Below are 24,587 nucleotides of genomic sequence, written 5' to 3' on the forward strand. Positions count from 1 at the left end.
ACAGAGTGTTTTAGTGGTGGACCCGAGTTTCACTGAGACGATGCAGCGCGCGATCAAGGAAAATAACATTCTTGAAAATTCTGAACTACATGAAATGGTAAGAGCACTGCAGGAATGACTGAATGTACACATAATAATAATAATTATAAAAATAATAATAACAACAATAATTTGCTGTGTGTCTTTTATGGCCGTAAGACCATATATATATTCGTTTGCGCAACCTGTTGATGTTGTTGAAACTTGAATCTGAAATAGCCTATATCTACCTTAACAATTTAACATGCTGAAACTATAAAACAGATATGTTTAATCAGTGTCACATAAAACTGGTTGGCTAGATCTTTCGCTATGTTATTGTGAGTTGGACACTGCTGATAAAAACAACAAGGATGATATAATTCAGAAATAATATTCCTAGCCAAAGAAATTGTGTTGAAATGTTGTGCATTTGTCATTGACTAAACGGTGTATTTCTGAAAGCTGTGCTCTTTCGTTTTCATTTTTTATAACTTTCTGTTAACTTACATTTTAATTAGAGTCTGAGAGTCGAACATTTTATTAAGGATTTAATTCCTCGGGTGCTGTTCATTCCGATGGTGCTGAAATTGTCAACGGTTTCATCCAGTTGCCTGATTGAACAGTATGTGACTCAGTCACATATAATATCAACATGAAGCAGATACATATTATTATTATTATTATTATTATTATTATTATTATTATTATTATTATAGTAATGTTTATGTTTTGCGTTTGGCTTATACAGATTCGGTGAGGCTACTGGTCTTGTATTTGCGACTTTAAAGCTCTGAGTGCCGCTGTTGATTAACATGTGAGAAGAGCACGTCTCTCTCTGTATAGTCTGTGTTGCCAGTCCCTTACTGACGCGTTTGCAGGTTGGACATATGCAGCGGTTTTCGGTGAATGAGTCATTTTGGATTTAGGATTTTGATTTGTTTTTCATACTTGGTACCACTTCGTTTGACCACAGAGTGTAGATGGCTTTCTTCAGTTTATTAAGCAATTCGGACATTCCTTGGATGGTTTCCACGCATTCAAAATGGCAGGTTGTTGTTTTCATTCTCTGCTTCTACGGAATGGACGTGTAAATTGCAATATGAGATATTCCATCCCGGAGGAAATGCCAGAGGGATCATTCGTAGGCAATATCGCTAAGGATCTGGGGATAGAGATAAGTCGACTAATATCTGGAAAAGCTCGCCTCGTAACAAAGGGCGGACGACAGTATGTCGATCTGAGCAGAGACAAAGGGACTCTAGTAATTAAAGAAAGGATAGATCGCGAAGAGCTCTGTAAGCAAACGACGCCTTGCAGCTTCAGTTTTGATCTTATCGTTGAAAACCCTATCCAGCTGCACCGAGTCACTGTTGAGGTGCAAGATATAAACGATAATGCTCCGTTATTTCCGAAAGAAAATGTTAACCTGAAAATAGCTGAAAATGCCATTTTAGGAGCTCGCTTCCCTTTGGATAGCGCTATAGATACAGATGTCGGTCTGAATAGTATACAGAGCTATAAACTACATCCAGCTGATAGTTTTAAACTGGAGGTGCATAGTCAGACAGATGGCAACAAATACATTGAGATGGTTTTACAGCGAGAACTAGATCGAGAGGAGCGCGATGAGATTAAATTGGTTCTTGTAGCAGCTGATGGTGGATCACCTCAAAAATCAGGCACTGCAAGAATTCATATTACTGTCATGGGTGTTAATGATAATGCCCCGGTGTGTAAACAGTCAGTATTTAAAACTGAAGTAAGGGAAGAGTCACCTGCTGGTACAGTCATTGGTTCTGTTAGTGCTTCTGATACTGACGAAGGTGTAAATGGTCATGTTTCCTATTCCTTCGCTGTAGCCAGCAAAGAAGCGAGGGAGCTTTTTGGGATAAACACAGATACAGGTGAGATTACACTACTTGCTAATTTAGATTATGAATCTCAGCATAGCTATCAATTAAACATTTATGCAAGAGATAAAGGAGATTTGTCGGATACTTGCAAAATGGTCATTAGATGTAATTGATGAAAACGACAACTCTCCCACCATACAGCTTATGTCCTTCTCAAACACCCTTCCTGAAAATTCCCCAGTGGGAACAACCGTAGCCGTCATTAACGTAGAGGACGCAGATTCGGGTAAAAACGGCCTTGTTCATTGTTTACTTAATCAAAACATACCGTTTAAAATTGAGTCATCTCTCACAGACTATTACAGTTTAATTACTGATGATATGCTTGATCGAGAAAGTTTTTCTGAATATAACATATCGATCTTGGTATCAGACCAAGGAAGTCCAGCGCGACACGCAAACAAAACACTGACGGTAAAAATATCCGATGTCAATGACAACCCGCCTATATTCGATTCTGACGAATATAAAACATTTGTTAGTGAAAATAATTCTCCTGGTCTGACTATAATGACTGTTAAAGCAAAAGATGCTGACTGGGGTCCCAACGCGCAATTGTCCTACTTCCTGAAGGATGAAGACATGCGTGGTGCACCGCTAAGTTCTCTCGTGTCTGTGGATTCACTTACTGGAACTATTCATGCAGTGAAATCATTTGATTTTGAACAGTTAAAATCGTTTTCATTTAACGTGACAGCTCGAGACGGAGGATCCCCGCCCTTGAGCTCTGAAGTGACAATAAATATTAATATTCAAGATCAGAATGACAACGCTCCTCAGGTTCTGTATCCAGTACAGACTGGCGGTTCAGTGGTGGCTGAGATTGTGCCTCGTGCTGCAGATGTTGGATATCTCGTCACTAAAGTGGTGGCTGTTGATGTGGACTCTGGACAGAATGCCTGGCTCTCCTATAAACTACAGAAAGCTACAGACAGAGCGCTGTTTGAAGTGGGTTTACAGAATGGAGAAATAAGAACTGTGCGACAAGTGACTGATAAAGATGCTGTCAAACAGAAACTCACTGTTGTTGTGGAGGATAACGGACAGCCCTCTCGCTCAGCTGTGGTCTCCATTAACGTGGCTGTGGCTGACAGCTTTCCTGAAGTGTTGTCAGAGTTCACTGACTTTACGCATGAAAAACAATATAACGACAACCTGACTTTTTATTTAGTTCTCGCACTGGCCGCTGTTTCTTTCCTATTTATCACTTGTGTGGTTGTGATAATATCAGTAAAGATCTACAGATGGAGACAATCTCGCTTCCTCTTTCAGTCCAATCTGCCTGTTATTCCGTACTATCCACCGCATTACGCAGACACAAGAGTCACTGGAACTCTGCCGCACGGGTATAATTATGAAGTGTGCATGACGACTGACTCGAGGAAGAGTGACTGTAAGTTTTCTACACTCGGTGGACAGAGTGTGTTAGTGGTGGACCCGAGTTTCACTGAGACGATGCAGCGCGCAATAAAGGAAACAAACTTCGTAGAAGATCCTGACAGTCTTAAAATGGTAAGACCAAATGCAATTAAAAAGACTGAAATAAAATCTTTATAATTTTGAAATTGCAAACAGTAAATGTTGGCTAGTATTAGGAAGCTTGTTATATAGCCTACCGTGTTGAATCTGTAACACTTTACAGCAATGTTCAGTTTCGTTACATTAATGCATTAGCTACCATGAACTAAAAAAAAAAAATTTTTACAACATTTATCTTGGTTATTGTTAATTTCTGAATATAATACATTGAACGTTGTATAAATTAGTCCGTAAACGAATGATCTGACAATTAACGATATTATTAGGCCTAATGAAAATTAACAATAAACAATAGTATATTGGTTAATCAATATGAACCGTGAATAATAAATGCTGTATTAGTCATTATTAGTTAACGAAATGAAGCTTTTATATTATATAAAATACTCATATAATATATATAAATATATTCTATCTTTGTTGAGATCAATTTTATAGCTTTTATTAGTGTCATTTCTCGTTCTCAACTCTAAGGGCCGCTGTTGATTTGTAGAAAAGCATGTAGGTGATATCCTGTGATTGGTGGAGCTGTGTTGATGCTGGTTAGGAGATTGTGGAGGAGACTAAAGAGAGTCCATGAAGGGACACAGTCACTGACTAAAAGCTGCCGAGCTGGATTACTTCGTGGATATTCCAATTGATAAGCATTAAATACATTTTGTAAATTGAATACATAATGTATAACATTTTCGCAATTACATTGTGTAGAAGAATTCATTTTTACCAGTCGCGAGGACAGCCATTGGATGGTGTTTTCCTATGGAGGGTTTTATTCATCATGGCCGTTTGCTTGATCTCAAACATAAACGCACAGATTCGTTACTCAGTTCCAGAGGAAATGAAGAAAGGATCTCTTATCGGGAATATAGCTCATGATCTTGGTCTGGATGCTCAAAGACTGCGCTCGGGTCGGGCTCGTATCGTGTCTGGCGACAGCACTGAATACGTAGAGCTGAAAACAGACAAAGGGATTTTGGTTGTGAAGGAGAGAATTGACCGAGAACAGCTTTGCGCTGAAACCACTCCGTGCAGCTTCACATTTGAAATAATACTTGATAATCCAATGGAGCTGCATCATGTTACGGTAGAAATATTGGATGTAAACGATCACTCACCAACATTTCCTAACGATGAAATTATTCTTGAAATAAGTGAATCGGCCGCGCCTGGGGCTCGTTTCTTACTGGGAAGCGCAGATGATCCTGATGTAGGTGGAAATGGTATACAAAATTATGTCATATCACAGAATGATAATTTTATTTTAAAACAACATGCACGGCCAAGTGGGGTCAAATATGCTGAAATGGTGCTTCAGAAACCTCTAGACAGAGAGCAGTATCCACGACTGTTCCTCATTCTCACAGCGGTCGACGGAGGAAACCCTCAAAGATCTAGTAATATGAAAATAGCTGTGAATGTACTAGATGTAAATGACAACGCGCCAGTGTTCAACCAATCAGTATATAGAGCAACAATAGCAGAAAATTCACTTAAGGGGACATATATAACCAGCGTCAATGCTAGTGATGCAGACAGCGGCGCAAATGGATTGTTTTCTTATAGCTTTGGGAATTTGAAAGTCATTGCTGAGATTTTTAAGATGAATGAAAGCACAGGTGTTATAACTCTAAATGGAGTGCTTGATTACGAAAAAGCAAAGAAATACGAATTTGATATCGAAGCAAAGGACCAAGGTGGTTTGGGAGACTCTGCCAAAGTCATAGTTGAATTAATTGATGTAAATGATAATGCGCCGTTTATTAGTGTTATGTCATTTTCAAACCCAGTGTCTGAGGAAGCACCTCTTGGTACAACTATCGCGATCTTCAGTGTCAAAGATTTGGATGCAGGAGACAATGGACACGTTGAGTGTACTGTTGATACTCCGTTCAAATTACATTCTTCATTGCGGAATTATTACACTTTAGTTACTGACGCTGCTTTAGATCGAGAACGTGTGGCAGAATATAATATCACAATCACAGCTACAGATTCAGGGTCTCCTGCGCTTTCCAGTCAGAAAACTTTAAATCTGAAAGTATCAGATGTTAATGACAATCCGCCCAGGTTTCAAAAAAGTATTTACACTGCATATGTTACTGAAAATAATTCACCTGGTTTATCCATATTCACTCTGAGTGCTCAAGATGATGACTGGAACCAGAACGCTCGTATCTCGTATCTTCTAGATGAAACTACAGTGGGTGGATCCCCTGTTTCCTCTTTTATATCAGTAAATGCTGACAGTGGAGTGGTGCACGCGCTGCGCGGTTTTGACTATGAGCAAATGAAAAGTGTTCGTGTCTGTGTGAAAGCACAAGATGGAGGCTCTCCACCCCTCAGCACTAATGTGACTTTGGACATTATAATCCAAGATCAGAATGACAACGCTCCTCAGGTTTTGTATCCAGTACAGACTGGCGGTTCAGTGGTGGCTGAGATTGTGCCTCGTGCTGCAGATGTTGGATATCTCGTCACTAAAGTGGTGGCTGTTGATGTGGACTCTGGACAGAATGCCTGGCTCTCCTATAAACTACAGAAAGCTACAGACAGAGCGCTGTTTGAAGTGGGTTTACAGAATGGAGAAATAAGAACTGTGCGACAAGTGACTGATAAAGATGCTGTCAAACAGAAACTCACTGTTGTTGTGGAGGATAACGGACAGCCCTCTCGTTCAGCTGTGGTCTCCATTAACGTGGCTGTGGCTGACAGCTTTCCTGAAGTGTTGTCAGAGTTCACTGACTTTACGCATGAAAAACAATATAACGACAATCTGACTTTTTACTTAGTTCTCGCACTGGCCGCGGTTTCTTTCCTATTTATCACTTGTGTGGTTGTGATAATATCAGTAAAGATCTACAGATGGAGACAATCTCGCTTCCTCTATCAGTCCAATCTGCCTGTTATTCCGTACTATCCACCGCATTACGCAGACACAGGAGTCACTGGAACTCTGCCGCACGGGTATAATTATGAAGTGTGCATGACGACTGACTCGAGGAAGAGTGACTGTAAGTTTGCTACACTCGGTGGACAGAGTGTGTTAGTGGTGGATCCGAGTTTCACTGAGACGATGCAGCGCGCAATTAAAGAAAATAACTTCTTAGAAGATCCCGACAAGTGTCCTGAAATGGTAAGATCACCTGTTATATATAAAAAAGTATATATAATATTAAACTTAAAAGTGCTTTGTAATATTAGAAATGATTTTCACTATTTAAAATTAGTATACAATAAGATTTGGTTCGTTAACGTAAGTTAATGCATTACTTTTTATCAGTTACCATTAATTAACATGTTTATAGAATGTATTAATATAAATGTATTATTGCTCACTGTTAATTAATTTTTGTTCATAATACGTTATTTATAAAAAATTCCAAAGATATTAGTTCATTTGATAATATTATACTAGTTTAATAATTTCTATAAATGTTGTTCATTCAATCTTTATTTGATATTAAGACTATGTTCTGTCTCTAAAAGAGATGATTTGTCGCACTGCCATTAATTCACGCTTTCATTGAATCTTACTTTAAAATGTATGTGAAACTATTTTCGGTTTTACTTTGTTTTGGTGGTAAATTTAACACATTCTGTTGACTATAAGTAACGCTGCACCTACATGTCTATAGACTCGCATTATAGTGTTTGCAGAGTATTAGTAGACTGCTGGGTTAAAAAAAAGTTGACATGTATTTGCAAAGTTACTTATAATCAGTAAATGTCTGTTGGAGGACCGTTACAATTAAAGGATAGCAGATATTAAGCAGACAGTCAACTAATACTCTAATGAGAGTAGTTGACATGTAGATGCAAAGTTACTTATAGTCAACAGACTTTTCAAAAAGGACCATCAAAATAAAAGTGTTACCTTATTTTCCCTATCTCCGGAATAATGATTGATTTCTTATATTTAAGTATTCTGCAATGTACAGTAAGACTAAAATTTACGAGAACGTTTGTGCGTTATTTGATTGTTTATAGTTATGTTTTATTTTTGTTGGGAGCAAATTACGAAACTGAATCCTTGTTCTGAAACACTTTGTTGCTTTTATTAGTGTCGTTTCTCGCTCTCAACTCTAAGGGCCGCTGTTGATTTGTAGAAAAGCATGTAGGTGATCTCCTGTGATTGGTGGAGCTGTGCTGATGCTGGTTAGGAGATTGTGGAGGAGACTAAAGAGAGTCGATGAAGGGACACAGTCCCTGACTAACAGCAACCGAGCAGGATTACTTTGTGGATATTTCAATTGCTGAACATCATCTACAGTCTGTAATCTGAATACGTAGGCTTAATGTATAAAATGTTTGTGATTACAGTATTTAAAATGATTCATTGTTCCCAATCGCGAGGACAGCCATTGGACCGTGTTTTCACATGGAGGGTTTTATTCATCATGGCCGTTTGCTTGATCTCAAACATAAACGCACAGATTCGTTACTCAGTTCCAGAGGAAATGAAGAAAGGATCTCTTATCGGGAATATAGCTCATGATCTTGGTCTGGATGCTCAAAGACTGCGCTCGGGTCGGGCTCGTATCGTGTCTGGCGACAGCACTGAATACGTAGAGCTGAAAACAGACAAAGGGATTTTGGTTGTGAAGGAGAGAATTGACCGAGAGCAGCTTTGCGCTGAAACCACTCCGTGCAGCTTCACATTTGAAATAATACTTGATAATCCAATGGAGCTACATCATGTTACGGTAGAAATATTGGATGTAAACGATCACTCTCCAACATTTGCTAAGGATGCAATTAATCTTGAAATAAGTGAATCGGCCGCGCCTGGATCTCGTTTCTTACTGGGAAGCGCAGATGATCCTGATGTAGGTCTAAACGCACTACAACATTATACTATGTCACCTAATAGTTATTTTAATCTTAAAGAACACTCGCGCCCCGATGGAGTCAAATATGCTGAAATGGTGCTTCAGAAACCTCTAGACAGAGAGCAGCATCCACGACTGTCTCTCATTCTCACAGCGGTCGACGGAGGAAACCCTCAAAGATCTGGTAATATGAAAATAGAGGTCAGTCTATTAGATGTAAACGACAACGCACCTGTCTTTAACCAGTCAGTTTATAGGGCAACTATAGAGGAAAATGCACGTAAAGAAACTTATATTACGACTGTTAATGCAAGTGATGCAGATAGTGGAATGTATAGTTTGATTTCATACAGTTTTGCTAATTTAAAAGGTAACATAAAAGACATTTTTAAAATCGATGAGAAAACCGGTGTTATAACACTAATAGGGGTACTTGATTATGAAAAGGCAAAGAAATATGAAATTGGCATCGAGGCCAAAGATCAGGGTGGTTTAGGAAACTCGGCTAAAGTCATAGTTGATTTAATTGATGTAAATGACAATGCACCAGTTATCAGTGTTATGTCATTTTCAAGCCCAGTTACTGAAGACGCAACTGTTGGAAACACTATCGCTATTGTCAGCGTCAAAGATCTAGATGCAGGAGACAATGGACACGTTGACTGTACAATTGATAGAAACACACCATTCAAACTTCAGTCTTCACTGCGGAATTATTACACTTTAGTTACTGATGCTGCTTTAGATCGTGAACGTGTGGCAGAATATAATATCACAATCACAGCTACAGATTCAGGGTCTCCTGCGCTTTCCAGTCAGAAAACTTTAAATCTGAAAGTATCAGATGTCAATGACAATCCGCCCAGGTTTCATAAGACTGTTTACACTGCATATGTTACTGAAAATAATTCACCTGGTTTGTCCATATTTACTCTGAGTGCTCAAGATATTGACTGGAACCAGAACGCTCGTATCTCGTATCTTCTAGATGAAACTACAGTGGGTGGATCCCCTGTTTCCTCTTTTATATCAGTAAATGCTGACAGTGGAGTGGTGCACGCGCTGCGCGGTTTTGACTATGAGCAAATGAAAAGTGTTAGTGTCTGTGTGAAAGCACAAGATGGAGGCTCTCCACCTCTCAGCACTAATGTGACTTTGGACATTATAATCCAAGATCAGAATGACAACGCTCCTCAGGTTCTGTATCCAGTACAGACTGGCGGTTCAGTGGTGGCTGAGATTGTGCCTCGTGCTGCAGATGTTGGATATCTCGTCACTAAAGTGGTGGCTGTTGATGTGGACTCTGGACAGAATGCCTGGCTCTCCTATAAACTACAGAAAGCTACAGACAGAGCGCTGTTTGAAGTGGGTTTACAGAATGGAGAAATAAGAACTGTGCGACAAGTGACTGATAAAGATGCTGTCAAACAGAAACTCACTGTTGTTGTGGAGGATAACGGACAGCCCTCTCGCTCAGCTGTGGTCTCCATTAACGTGGCTGTGGCTGACAGCTTTCCTGAAGTGTTGTCAGAGTTCACATACTTTACGCATGAAAAACAATATAACGACAACCTGACTTTTTATTTAGTTCTCGCACTGGCCGCTGTTTCTTTCCTATTTATCACTTGTGTGGTTGTGATAATATCAGTAAAGATCTACAGATGGAGACAATCTCGCTTCCTCTTTCAGTCCAATCTGCCTGTTATTCCGTACTATCCACCACATTACGCAGACACAGGAGTCACTGGAACTCTGCCGCACGGGTATAATTATGAAGTGTGCATGACGACTGACTCGAGGAAGAGTGACTGTAAGTTTTCTACACTCGGTGGACAGAGTGTTTTAGTGGTGGATCCGAGTTTCACTGAGACGATGCAGCGCGCAATGAAAGAAAATAACTTCTTAGAAGATCCAGAATTGCAAGAAATGGTAAGATCGGCTGTTCTTTAAAAGACTGAAATAATGTTGAAACAACATGCAGTAAATTGGTGGTGGTTGGTGAGATTTCCCCCTTCTATGTAAAGCGCTTGGAGTGCAGAAAAAAGCGAAAAGCGCTATATAAATATAATAAATTATTAATATTATTATTAAGTTGTGGCCAGTAATAAAAAAAGCCTATTACATTATCTGTAACACTTTACAATAAGGTTCAGTTCGTTAACATTAATTATTGCTTTAGCAACCATGAACTAAAAATAAATAGCATTTTTACAACATTTATTTATATAGATAATTATTATATTTTGGATATACTATACATTTCTAACATTTTAATATATTTTTGTGTTGTATGAATCAATGTTTGTTAACGTGTTTTGACCGAAAATTTTATTTGCAATAAACAATAATATATTTGTTAAACAAATTTGACCTAGATTATCAAATGTTGTATTGTTAATTGTTAGTTCATACCTAGTACATTAGCCAGTGTTAACGAACGGAAGCTGATTGTACAGTATTAGCTTTAAAAAATAAAATGCGCCATTCTTAATGTTCTATCTGTAAATGAGGTTTTCTCACATGTTACTTTCTTTACTACTAAACGTAAAACAATATTAAAATGTATTATGGGAGAATCTAAAGGTTGTTTGATTATATAGTTCTTTTGAGATATTTTATCCTGTTCAATTTTTGTTGAGATCAAAGGACGGCATGCAATTCTAGTTCTGAGATATTTCAGTGCTTTCATTAGTGTCATTTCTCGTTCTCAACTCTAAGGGCCGCTGTTGATTTGTAGAAAAGCATGTAATCCTGTGATTGGTGGAGCTATGCTGATGCTGGTTAGGAGATTGTGGAGGAGACTAAAAAGAGTCGATGAAGGGACACAGTCACTGACTAACAGCGACCTAACTGGATTAATCCGTGGATATTTCGAATGTAGAACACCATATTCAGATTGTAATCTGAATACTTAATATATTAAAATGTTTGTGATTACGGTTTGTAGACGGATTCATTGTTTCCAATCGCGAGGACAGCCATTGGATGGTGTTTTCCTATGGAGGGTTTTATTCATCATGGCCGTTTGCTTGATCTCAAACATAAACGCACAGATTCGTTACTCAGTTCCAGAGGAAATGAAGAAAGGATCTCTTATCGGGAATATAGCTCATGATCTTGGTCTGGATGCTCAAAGACTGCGCTCGGGTCGGGCTCGTATCGTGTCTGGCGACAGCACTGAGTACGTAGAGCTGAAAACAGACAAAGGGATTTTGGTTGTGAAGGAGAGAATTGACCGAGAGCAGCTTTGCGCTGAAACCACTCCGTGCAGCTTCACATTTGAAATAATACTTGATAATCCAATGGAGCTGCATCATGTTACGGTAGAAATATTGGATGTAAATGATCACTCACCAACATTTCCTAAAGATGAAATTAATCTTGAAATAAGTGAATCGGCCGCGCCTGGGGCTCGTTTCTTACTGGGAAGCGCAGATGATCCTGATGTGGGCGTGAATGCTCTCCAAAATTATGTCTTATCACCGAATGATAATTTTATTTTAAAACAGCATGCACGACAAGGCGGTGTCAAATATGCAGAAATGGTGCTTCAGAAACCTTTAGATAGAGAACAACATCCACTACTTTCTCTCACTCTTACAGCAATTGATGGAGGAAATCCGCAAAGATCAGGTAACGTAAAAATAGCTGTGAATGTACTAGATGTAAATGACAACGCGCCAGTATTCAACCAGACAATTTACAGAGCAACAATAGCAGAAAATTTGCCAAAGGGAACTTACATAACAACAGTTAATGCAAGTGATGCTGACAGCGGTGCTAATAAATTAATTTCCTACAGTTTTACGAATATAAAGGTCGTTGGTGTGATATTTGAGTTAAATGAAACCACTGGTGTTATAACACTAACTGGGCTGCTTGACTACGAAAAAGCAAAAAAATACGAAATTGATATCGAAGCAAAGGACCAAGGTGGTTTAGGAAACTCAGCTAAAGTCATAGTTGATTTAATTGATGTAAATGATAATGCACCAGTTATCAGTATTATGTCATTTTCAAGCCCGGTTACTGAAGACGCAACTGTTGGAACCACTATCGCTATTTTCAGTGTCAAAGATCTAGATGCAGGAGACAATGGACACGTTGACAGTACAATTAATCAAAATATTCCATTTAAATTACAATCCTCGCTGCGGAATTATTACACTTTAGTTACTGATGCTGCTTTAGATCGTGAACGTGTGGCAGAATATAATATCACAATCACAGCTACAGATTCAGGGTCTCCTGCGCTTTCCAGTCAGAAAACTTTAAATCTGAAAGTATCAGATGTTAATGACAATCCGCCCAGGTTTCATAAGACTGTTTACACTGCATATGTTACTGAAAATAATTCACCTGGTTTGTCCATATTCACTCTGAGTGCTCAAGATGATGACTGGAACCAGAACGCTCGTATCTCGTATCTTCTAGACGAAACTACAGTGGGTGGATCCCCTGTTTCCTCTTTTATATCAGTAAATGCTGACAGTGGAGTGGTGCACGCGCTGCGCGGTTTTGACTATGAGCAAATGAAAAGTGTTAGTGTCTGTGTGAAAGCACAAGATGGAGGCTCTCCACCTCTCAGCACTAATGTGACTTTGGACATTATAATCCAAGATCAGAATGACAACGCTCCTCAGGTTCTGTATCCAGTACAGACTGGCGGTTCAGTGGTGGCTGAGATTGTGCCTCGTGCTGCAGATGTTGGATATCTCGTCACTAAAGTGGTGGCTGTTGATGTGGACTCTGGACAGAATGCCTGGCTCTCCTATAAACTACAGAAAGCTACAGACAGAGCGCTGTTTGAAGTGGGTTTACAGAATGGAGAAATAAGAACTGTGCGACAAGTGACTGATAAAGATGCTGTCAAACAGAAACTCACTGTTGTTGTGGAGGATAACGGACAGCCCTCTCGCTCAGCTGTGGTCTCCATTAACGTGGCTGTGGCTGACAGCTTTCCTGAAGTGTTGTCAGAGTTCACAGACTTTACGCATGAAAAACAATATAACGACAACCTGACTTTTTATTTAGTTCTCGCACTGGCCGCTGTTTCTTTCCTATTTATCACTTGTGTGGTTGTGATAATATCAGTAAAGATCTACAGATGGAGACAATCTCGCTTCCTCTATCAGTCCAATCTGCCTGTTATTCCGTACTATCCACCGCATTACGCAGACACAGGAGTCACTGGAACTCTGCCGCACGGGTATAATTATGAAGTGTGCATGACGACTGACTCGAGGAAGAGTGACTGTAAGTTTTCTACACTCGGTGGACAGAGTGTGTTAGTGGTGGATCCGAGTTTCACTGAGACGATGCAGCGCGCAATGAAAGAAAAGAACTTCTTAGAAGATCCAGAATCGCAAGAAATGGTAAGATCGGCTGTTCTTTAAAAGACTGAAATAATGTAATAACATGCAGTAAATTGTGGCTAGTAATAAAAAAGCCTGTTACATTATCTGTAACACTTTACCATAAGGTTTAATTCGTTAACATTCATTAATGCATTAGCAACAATGAACTAAAAATAAATAGCATTTTTACAACATTTATTTGTATTGTTAATTACTCATTTTTATATATACTTTACATTTCTAACATTGTAACATATTCTCAGGTTTTATGAATCAATGTTTGTTAACGTGTTTTGACCGAAAATTAATTTGCAATAAACAATAATATTTGTTAATCAAATCTGACCTAGATTAACAAATGTTGTTTTGTTCACTGCTAGTTCATAACTAGTGCATTAGCCAGTGTTAACGAACTGAAGCTGATTGGACAGCATTATCTTTAAAAAATAAATGCGCCATTCATAAGGTTCTATCTGTAAAGGAGGTTATCTCACGTTACTAAGAATATTGATTATAAATCTCTTTACTACTAAACGTAAAACAATATTAAAATTTATTATAAAAATTTGGAAGGTTGTTTGATTATATAGTTCTTTTGGGATATTTTATCCTGTTCTATTTTTGTTGAGATCAGAGGACGGAATTCAATTCTAGTTCTGACATATTGCAGTGCTTTCATTAGTGTCGTTTCTCGCTCTCAACTCTAAGGGCCGCTGTTGATTTGTAGAAAAGCATGTAGGTGATATCCTGTGATTGGTGGAGCTGTGCTGATGCTGGTTAGGAGATTGTGGAGGAGACTAAAGATAGTCGATGAAGGGACACAGTCACTGACTAACAGCGACCTAACTGGATTAATCCGTGGATATTTCGAATGTAGAACACCATCTTCAGATTGTAATCTGAATACTTAAAATATAAAAATGTTTGTGATAACAGTTTGTAAAAGGATTCATTATTTCCAATCGCGAGGACAGCTATTGGATGGTGTTTTCCTACGGAGGGTTTTATTCATCATGGCCGTTTGCTTGATCTCAAACATAAACGCACAGATTCGTTACTCAGTTCCAGAGGAAATGAAGAAAGGATCTCTTATCGGGAATATAGCTCATGATCTTGGTCTGGATGCTCAAAGACTGCGCTCGGGTCGGGCTCGTATCGTGTCTGGCGACAGCACTGAATACGTAGAGCTGAAAACAGACAAAGGGATTTTGGTTGTGAAGGAGAGAATTGACCGAGAGCAGCTTTGCGCTGAAACCACTCCGTGCAGCTTCACATTTGAAATAATACTTGATAATCCAATGGAGCTGCATCATGTTACGGTAGAAATACTGGATGTAAACGATCACTCACCAACATTTCCTAACGATGAAATTAGTCTTGAAATAAGTGAATCGGCCGCGCCTGGAGCTCTTTTTTTACTGGGAAGCGCAGATGATCCTGATGTAGGTCTAAACGCACTACAACATTATACTATGTCACCTAATGATTATTTTATTCTGAAAGAACATTCGAGCCCCGATGGAATCAAATATGCTGAAATGGTGCTTCAGAAACCTCTAGACAGAGAGCAGCATCCACGACTGTCTCTCATTCTCACAGCGGTCGACGGAGGAAATCCTCAAAGATCTGGTAATATGAAAATAGAAGTCACTCTACTAGATATAAATGACAACGCACCTGTCTTTAACCAGTCAGTTTACAGGGCAACAATAGCGGAAAATGCGCCTAAGGGTACTTATATTACAACTGTAAATGCCAGTGACGCAGATAGTGAAGCAAACAGTTTAATTTCCTACAGTTTCGCTAATTTCAAAAGCAACAGAAATGACATTTTTAAAATCGATAGAAAAACAGGTGTTATCACTCTAACTGGAATGTTTGACTATGAAAGAGCAAAAAAACACGAAATTGGCATCGAGGCAAAAGATCAGGGTGGTTTAGGAAACTCGGCTAAAGTCATAGTTGATTTAATTGATGTAAATGACAATGCACCAATTATCAGTATAATGTCATTTTCAAGTCCAGTGACAGAAGACGCAACCGTTGGAACCACTATCGCTATTTTCAGTGTCAAAGATCTAGATGCAGGAGACAATGGACACGTTGACTGTACAATTAATAAAAATATTCCATTTAAATTACAATCCTCGCTGCGGAATTATTACACTTTAGTTACTGATGCTGCTTTAGATCGTGAATGTGTGGCAGAATATAATATCACAATCACAGCTACAGATTCAGGGTCTCCTGCGCTTTCCAGTCAGAAAACTTTAAATCTTAAAGTATCAGATGTTAATGACAATCCGCCCAGGTTTCAAAAGAGTGTTTACACTGCATATGTTACTGAAAATAATTCACCTGATTTATCCATATTTACTCTTAGTGCTCAAGATGATGATTGGAACCAGAACGCTCGTATCTCGTATCTTCTAGATGAAACTACAGTGGGTGGATCCCCTGTTTCCTCTTTTATATCAGTAAATGCTGACAGTGGAGTGGTGCACGCGCTGCGCGGTTTTGACTATGAGCAAATGAAAAGCGTTAGTGTCTGTGTGAAAGCACAAGATGGAGGCTCTCCACCCCTCAGCACTAATGTGACTTTGGACATTATAATCCAAGATCAGAATGACAACGCTCCTCAGGTTCTGTATCCAGTACAGACTGGCGGTTCAGTGGTGGCTGAGATTGTGCCTCGTGCTGCAGATGTTGGATATCTCGTCACTAAAGTGGTGGCTGTTGATGTGGACTCTGGACAGAATGCCTGGCTCTCCTATAAACTACAGAAAGCTACAGACAGAGCGCTGTTTGAAGTGGGTTTACAGAATGGAGAAATAAGAACTGTGCGACAAGTGACTGATAAAGATGCTGTCAAACAGAAACTCACTGTTGTTGTGGAGGATAACGGACAGCCCTCTCGCTCAGCTGTGGTCTCCATTAACGTGGCTGTGGCTGACAGCTTTCCTGAAGTGTTGTCAGAGTTCACAGACTTTACGCATGAAAAACAATATAACGACAACCTGACTTTTTATTTAGTTCTCGCACTGGCTGCTGTTTCTTTCCTATTTATCACTTGTGTGGTTGTGATAATATCAGTAAAGATCTACAGATGGAGACAATCTCGCTTCCTCTTTCAGTCCAATCTGCCTGTTATTCCGTACTATCCACCGCATTACGCAGACACAGGAGTCACTGGAACTCTGCCGCACGGGTATAATTATGAAGTGTGCATGACGACTGACTCGAGGAAGAGTGACTGTAAGTTTTCTACACTCGGTGGACAGAGTGTGTTAGTGGTGGATCCGAGTTTCACTGAGACGATGCAGCGCGCAATGAAAGAAAAGAACTTCTTAGAAGATCCAGAATCGCAAGAAATGGTAAGATCGGCTGTTCTTTAAAAGACTGAAATAATGTAATAACATGCAGTAAATTGTGGCTAGTAATAAAAAAGCCTGTTACATTATCTGTAACACTTTACCATAAGGTTTAATTCGTTAACATTAATTAATGCATTAGCAACAATGAACTAAAAATAAATAGCATTTTTACAACATTTATTTGTATTGTTAATTACTCATTTTTATATATACTTTACATTTCTAACATTGTAACATATTCTCAGGTTTTATGAATCAATGTTTGTTAACGTGTTTTGACCGAAAATTAATTTGCAATAAACAATAGTATTTGTTAATCAAATCTGACCTAGATTAACAAATGTTGTTTTGTTCACTGCTAGTTCATAACTAGTGCATTAGCCAGTGTTAACGAACTGAAGCTGATTGGACAGCATTATCTTTAAAAAATAAAAGCGCCATTCATAAGGTTCTATCTGTAAAGGAGGTTATCTCACGTTACTAAGAATATTGATAATAAATCTCTTTACTACTAAACGTAAAACAATATTAAAATTTATTATAAGAGATTTGGAAGGTTGTTTGATTATATAGTTCTTTTGGGATATTTTATCCTGTTCTATTTTTGTTGAGATCAGAGGACGGAATTCAATTCTAGTTCTGACATATTGCAGTGCTTTCATTAGTGTCGTTTCTCGCTCTCAACTCTAAGGGCCGCTGTTGATTTGTAGAAAAGCATGTAGGTGATATCCTGTGATTGGTGGAGCTGTGCTGATGCTGGTTAGGAGATTGTGGAGGAGACTAAAGAGAGTCGATGAAGGGACACAGTCACTGACTAACAGCGACCTAACTGGATTAATCCGTGGATATTTCGAATGTAGAACACCATCTTCAGATTGTAATCTGAATACTTAATATATTAAAATGTTTGTGATTACGGTTTGTAGAAGGATTCATTGTTTCCAATCGCGAGGACAGCTATTGGATGGTGTTTTCCTACGGAGGGTTTTATACATCATGGCCGTTTGCTTGATCTCAAACATAAACGCACAGATTCGTTACTCAGTTCCAGAGGAAATGAAGAAAGGATCTCTTATCGGGAATATAGCTCATGATCTTGGTCTGGATGCTCAAAGACTGCGCTCGGGTCGGGCTCGTATCGTGTCTGGCGACAGCACTGAATACGTAGAGCTGAAAACAGACAAAGGGATTTTGGTTGTGAAGGAGAGAATTGACCGAGAGCAGCTTTGCGCTGAAACCACTCCGTGCAGCTTCACATTTGAAATAATACTTGATAATCCAATGGAGCTACATCATGTTACGGTAGAAATACTGGATGTAAACGATCACTCTCCAACATTTGCTAAGGATGAAATTAATCTTGAAATAAGTGAATCGGCCGCACCTGGAGCTCTTTTTTTACTGGGAGGCGCAGATGATCCTGATGTAGGTCTAAACGCACTACAACATTATACTATGTCACCTAATGATAAATTTATTCTTAAAGAACACTCGCGCCCAGATGGAGTCAAATATGCTGAAATGGTGCTGCAGAAACCTCTAGACAGAGAGCAGCATCCACGACTGTCTCTCATTCTCACAGCGGTCGACGGAGGAACCCCTCAAAGATCTGGTAATATGAAAATAGAAATCACTGTACTAGATGCGAATGACAACGCGCCAGTGTTCAACCAGTCACTTTACAGAGCAACAGTAAAAGAAAATTCACCTAAAGGAACCTATATTACAATTGTTAATGCTAGTGATGCAGACAGTGGTGCAAATAGTTTGATTTTATACAGTTTTGCTAATTTTAAAGGGAACATAAATGACATTTTTAAAATCGATGAAAAAACCGGTGTTATAACACTAACTGGGCTTATTGACTACGAAAAAGCAAAAAAATACGAAATTGATATCGAAGCAAAAGACCAAGGCGGTTTAGGAAACTCGGCTAAAGTCATAGTTGATGTAATTGATGTTAATGATAATGCACCAGCTATCAGTGTAATGTCATTTTCAAGCCCGGTTACTGAAGACGCAACTGTTGGAACCACTATCGCTATTTTCAGTGTCAAAGATCTAGATGCAGGAGACAATGGACACGTTGACTGTACAATTAATAGAAACACACCATTCAAACTTCAGTCTTCACTGCGGAATTATTACACTTTAGTTACTGATGCTGCTTTAGATCGTGAACGTGTGGCAGAATATAATATCACAATCACAGCTACAGATTCAGGGTCTCCTGCGCTTTCCAGTCAGAAAACTTTAAATCTGAAAGTATCAGATGTTAATGACAATCCGCCCAGGTTTCAAAAGAGTATTTACACTGCATATGTTACTGAAAATAATTCACCTGGTTTATCCATATTCACTCTGAGTGCTCAAGATGATGACTGGAACCAGAACGCTCGTATCTCGTATCTTCTAGATGAAACTACAGTGGGTGGATCCCCTGTTTCCTCTTTTATATCAGTAAATGCTGACAGTGGAGTGGTGCACGCGCTGCGCGGTTTTGACTATGAGCAAATGAAAAGTGTTAGTGTCTGTGTGAAAGCACAAGATGGAGGCTCTCCACCTCTCAGCACTAATGTGACTTTGGACATTATAATCCAAGATCAGAATGACAACGCTCCTCAGGTTCTGTATCCAGTACAGACTGGCGGTTCAGTGGTGGCTGAGATTGTGCCTCGTGCTGCAGATGTTGGATATCTCGTCACTAAAGTGGTGGCTGTTGATGTGGACTCTGGACAGAATGCCTGGCTCTCCTATAAACTACAGAAAGCTACAGACAGAGCGCTGTTTGAAGTGGGTTTACAGAATGGAGAAATAAGAACTGTGCGACAAGTGACTGATAAAGATGCTGTCAAACAGAAACTCACTGTTGTTGTGGAGGATAACGGACAGCCCTCTCGCTCAGCTGTGGTCTCCATTAACGTGGCTGTGGCTGACAGCTTTCCTGAAGTGTTGTCAGAGTTCACAGACTTTACGCATGAAAAACAATATAACGACAACTTGACTTTTTATTTAGTTCTCGCGCTGGCTGCTGTTTCTTTCCTATTTATCACTTGTGTGGTTGTGATAATATCAGTAAAGATCTACAGATGGAGACAATCTCGCTTCCTCTTTCAGTCCAATCTGCCTGTTATTCCGTACTATCCACCGCATTACGCAGACACAGGAGTCACTGGAACTCTGCCGCACGGGTATAATTATGAAGTGTGCATGACGACTGAATCGAGGAAGAGTGACTGTAAGTTTTCTACACTCGGTGGACAGAGTGTGTTAGTGGTGGACCCGAGTTTCACTGAGACGATGCAGCGCGCAATCCAAGAAAAGAACTTTATAGAAGAAAACAGTCTTTCGGAATTGGTAAGATAAAGCCCTTTTTAAAAGTTTTTTTTTCTTATAAATTGTTTGTCCTCTAATGGTGTATTTGATGGCTAATCTCAAAGACACTGCAAAAGTGCTTCGTTTAAGATGGCACGGACAGGTTTCAGCACCACTGGACAGCGCCAAACGCAGTAATAATCTTTTTTTCCCGCTTCTTTTGAGTTCAGTCAAAAAATTTCACAACAAATTATTATTATTATTATTATTATTATTAATGATAATAATAATTTTATTACATTTGTATTTTGTCAAATCACTTGTGTCCTAGTTTTCTATGATTTATCAGAAACAAATGAATGCAATTCAAAGATAAGGCTCATAGGGCCGCTGTTGATCAACGCAGCGCATTCGCTCTATATTTCTCAGACCTATACCCCCATTTCAGTGATGTCAGAGAACAGCGAACGAAAGCCTGATGACTCGAAACAATTATTTTGTCGGATGTTCTGTAAATAGATATCCTCGTCGTACAGTAGATTTTATGCTAGTTCTTACACATCTCGTCTTTATTTTCTATTTAAACTAACCGATCTTCAGGATCTGCAGAACAAAGGGGGGAAATGGCCAGCTCTGCAATGTGGCAGGCTGCGGCGTTTTTTATGATTATGTGTCAATACTCGGTGAGAGGGCAGATCAGCTACTCCATTCCAGAAGAAATGGCAAAAGGGTCTATCGTCGGAAATATTTCCCAAGGTTTGGGTTTGGATTTAAAAAGACTGAAGTCAGGGAAAGCGCGCATATTTGCTGGAGACAACACCGAATTCGTCGGATTGAATAATGAGAGGGGGATACTTCTCACCGAGGAAAAAATAGACCGCGAGGCTCTTTGTGCTAAAACGACTCCTTGCGCTTTACATCTTCAGCTGATTTTGGAAAATCCAATGGAATGGTACGATGTCACGGTGGAAATTACCGACATAAATGATAACGCTCCGAGTTTTCCAAAAGGTGAGATTACATTTGAAATAAGCGAGTCAGCTGTAACCGGAGCCAGATTCATGTTGGAAAACGCGATTGATCTGGATGTTGGATCTAATTGTCATCTAAGCTATTCACTTAAACCGACAGATAATTTTGTATTAAGTTTGCAAAGTCAAACGGATGGCGACAGAAACATGGAGATGGTGCTACAAAAGGCTCTAGACCGTGAAAACAAAAAACAGTTATCTTTGTTGTTAACAGCAATGGATGGAGGAGAGCCTCAGTTGACCAGTACTGTGCGGATACATGTAACAGTGTTAGATAATAACGACAATCCCCCTGTGTTCAATCATAGGGTGTACAAAGCCACTCTTGCTGAAAATACACCTAAAGACACTGTTATCACGTCCGTCAGCGCTTCTGATGCAGATGAAGGTTCGAATGCAATTATAACGTACTACATGTCAGGCACTGGAGATGTAAATGATTTATTCATGGTTGACGCACGAAGCGGGGAAATATCCTTAAAAGGCTCAGCTGACTTTGAGAAAGCAAGTCGTTATCAAATAAACATTCAAGCACGCGACCAAGGAGGACTGTCTGATTCATGTAAAGTTATAATTGATCTCTCAGATATGAATGATAACAAACCAATGATAAGCATCGTATCTATGTCAAATTCAATATCCGAAGAGTCTAGACCTGGCATTGTTGTGGCAATGTTAAACGTAAATGATCTTGACTCCGGATTGAATGGTCAGGTTCATTGCCACATAAATGACAATATTCCTTTTGCTATTGCATCATCCAGTAGTTTCTTCAGCTTGCAAACAGAGCTGGAACTGGACAGAGAGAGAGAATCCGAGTATAATATCAGTGTAATATGTACTGATGAGGGAGTTCCCGCACTATCCAGCAGTGTCTCTCTCCGTGTGCAGATATCAGATGTGAATGACAATGCTCCTGTCTTTGAGAAAACTAACTATGAGGCCTGTGTGGTGGAGAATAACACACCTGGTGTCTCTATATTTTCAGTTAAAGCCAGTGATGCTGATTGGAATCAGAATGCTTGTGTTTCTTATATTCTAGAAGACAGCACTGTTAATGGAATCTCTGTCTCATCATATGTGTCAGTGCAACCTGACAGTGGAGTGATTACAGCTATGCGCTCTTTTGACTATGAGACACTGAAACATTTCCACTTCCGGGTAAAAGCGCAAGATGGAGGCTCTCCTCCACTCAGTAGTAACGTGACTGTGAAAATTACTATTCAAGATCAGAATGACAACGCTCCTCAGGTTCTGTATCCAGTACAGACTGGCGGTTCAGTGGTGGCTGAGATTGTGCCTCGTGCTGCAGATGTTGGATATCTCGTCACTAAAGTGGTGGCTGTTGATGTGGACTCTGGACAGAATGCCTGGCTCTCCTATAAACTACAGAAAGCTACAGACAGAGCGCTGTTTGAAGTGGGTTTACAGAATGGAGAAATAAGAACTGTGCGACAAGTGACTGATAAAGATGCTGTCAAACAGAAACTCACTGTTGTTGTGGAGGATAACGGACAGCCCTCTCGCTCAGCTGTGGTCTCCATTAACGTGGCTGTGGCTGACAGCTTTCCTGAAGTGCTGTCAGAGTTCACTGATTTTACGCATGAAAAACAATATAACGACAACCTGACTTTTTATTTAGTTCTCGCACTTGCCGCTGTTTCTTTCCTATTTATCACTTGTGTGGTTGTGATAATATCAGTAAAGATCTACAGATGGAGACAATCTCGCTTCCTCTTTCAGTCCAATCTGCCTGTTATTCCGTACTATCCACCGCATTACGCAGACACAGGAGTCACTGGAACTCTGCCGCACGGGTATAATTATGAAGTGTGCATGACGACTGACTCGAGGAAGAGTGACTGTAAGTTTTCTACACTCGGTGGACAGAGTGTTTTAGTGGTGGACCCGAGTTTCACTGAGACGATGCAGCATACAATCAAGAAAAATAACTCCATCGACAGTCTCGGGTCTACAGAATCGGTAAGAAAGTTTTGGTTAGACCATTTTTGTTATTTTTATTTTAACTGAAAAAGTAATACAAGGCTAACCAAGTATACCATAAACAAATAAATAGGCTAATAACACTTAAATAAAGTGCAAGGTGTCTGAATTAATAACCTGAATGTAAGTGAAATCAGTAATCAGAAACTGAGTCTGTCAAATTCTTGCATACTATTGACTATCGAACTGAATATGACCTATAATCCGCATTGTCTATTATGAAAATACTATATGTCGGAATATATACTGTATAATCACAACATGCTCACCTTACAAGTGCATATAGCATTAATATTTATACGAGCATTAACTTGTTCCATCTATGGTATGAACGTAAAACAAAACTTACATTCTCACCATCGTCATGCCAACATAACCTGAACCCCTTAACCTGAACAGATACAAAACATACGAATGAGATTTATATGAATTTTCTACAAATTTGTAAAAACATACAATAGTTATGGATTGGCATGATACTCTGTTGGTTTTCTCTTATTCCATGACCAGTATATCAAAATTATAAGTTTCCACAAGTTGTCTTTAGAATGTTTTGGTCGTGGACAAATAAGTGACTGAAATGATATATTGTGGTAAATAGAATAAATAATATATAAAAAAATAGTAACAGCGTGTTATGTTTGATGTAGACCTATATAGACAACATGTTCAGATTTGTTCAAGTGAATTATCGAGAAAAGAAAAACGCAAGGGAACTTTGACACCGTTCAGCACCACTTGTGGTGAACAGCGCCTCGTTAGATGAAGGGCTACTATTAAAGATGTCTATGGTCTTTTTGTGTGTGTGTGTTGTGATTAGTGCCAGCATTATAATTTTGCTCAAATTCCTACTGTTACAAATTTCACTTATACTGCAACTGATCATTTGCACATCCAACCTACATGATATATATATTTTGATTTAAACAACAAAAGGTCCTGGAACAAAGTATGGCATTCTGCGTATGATATTTGCAGTGTGATATAGGCCTAGAAAATAATATTCGTTGATAAAATGCTTCTTATGTGTAAGGTTCTAATTGTGATATGCAGTTCTGTATTTACACTCAGAGGGCCGCTGTTCGTCGACAAACAGCGGAGAAACAGTATTTCACAGACCAACCCCCAGCATCACACAATACCACGGAGAAAAAAAAAAAAAGCAGTATAGCTGCCACCGCGAATATTTTTCCTACACGATGCT

At 39.2% G+C, this 24,587-nt stretch overlaps 2 protein-coding genes across 7 annotated transcripts in view; both read left to right on the forward strand.

Moving 5' to 3' along the window:
• LOC308684032 (protocadherin gamma-C5-like) overlaps nucleotides 1-24,587 on the forward strand; it is a gene marked incomplete at its 5' end in the record, with an annotated part of 159,710 nt that overhangs the window by 45,536 nt on the left and 89,587 nt on the right. The gene's annotated exons all lie outside the window — the stretch shown is intronic.
• On the forward strand, nucleotides 1,044-24,526 carry LOC308684179 (protocadherin Fat 4-like; the record flags this gene model as incomplete). The annotated part of the gene is given in 12 exon segments (XM_081355297.1): nucleotides 1,044-1,104; nucleotides 1,107-2,035; nucleotides 2,037-3,446; nucleotides 3,967-3,974; nucleotides 4,182-6,502; nucleotides 8,799-10,231; nucleotides 11,356-11,483; nucleotides 12,324-13,677; nucleotides 14,709-14,920; nucleotides 16,043-17,033; nucleotides 18,066-20,390; nucleotides 20,996-24,526. Coding segments are annotated over 12 exon segments (13,587 nt in total). The 3' UTR covers nucleotides 23,411-24,526.

This window comes from Scardinius erythrophthalmus (assembly GCF_964197995.2).
Source record: "Scardinius erythrophthalmus genome assembly, chromosome: 23".
Classification (NCBI taxonomy): Eukaryota; Metazoa; Chordata; class Actinopteri; order Cypriniformes; family Leuciscidae; genus Scardinius; species Scardinius erythrophthalmus.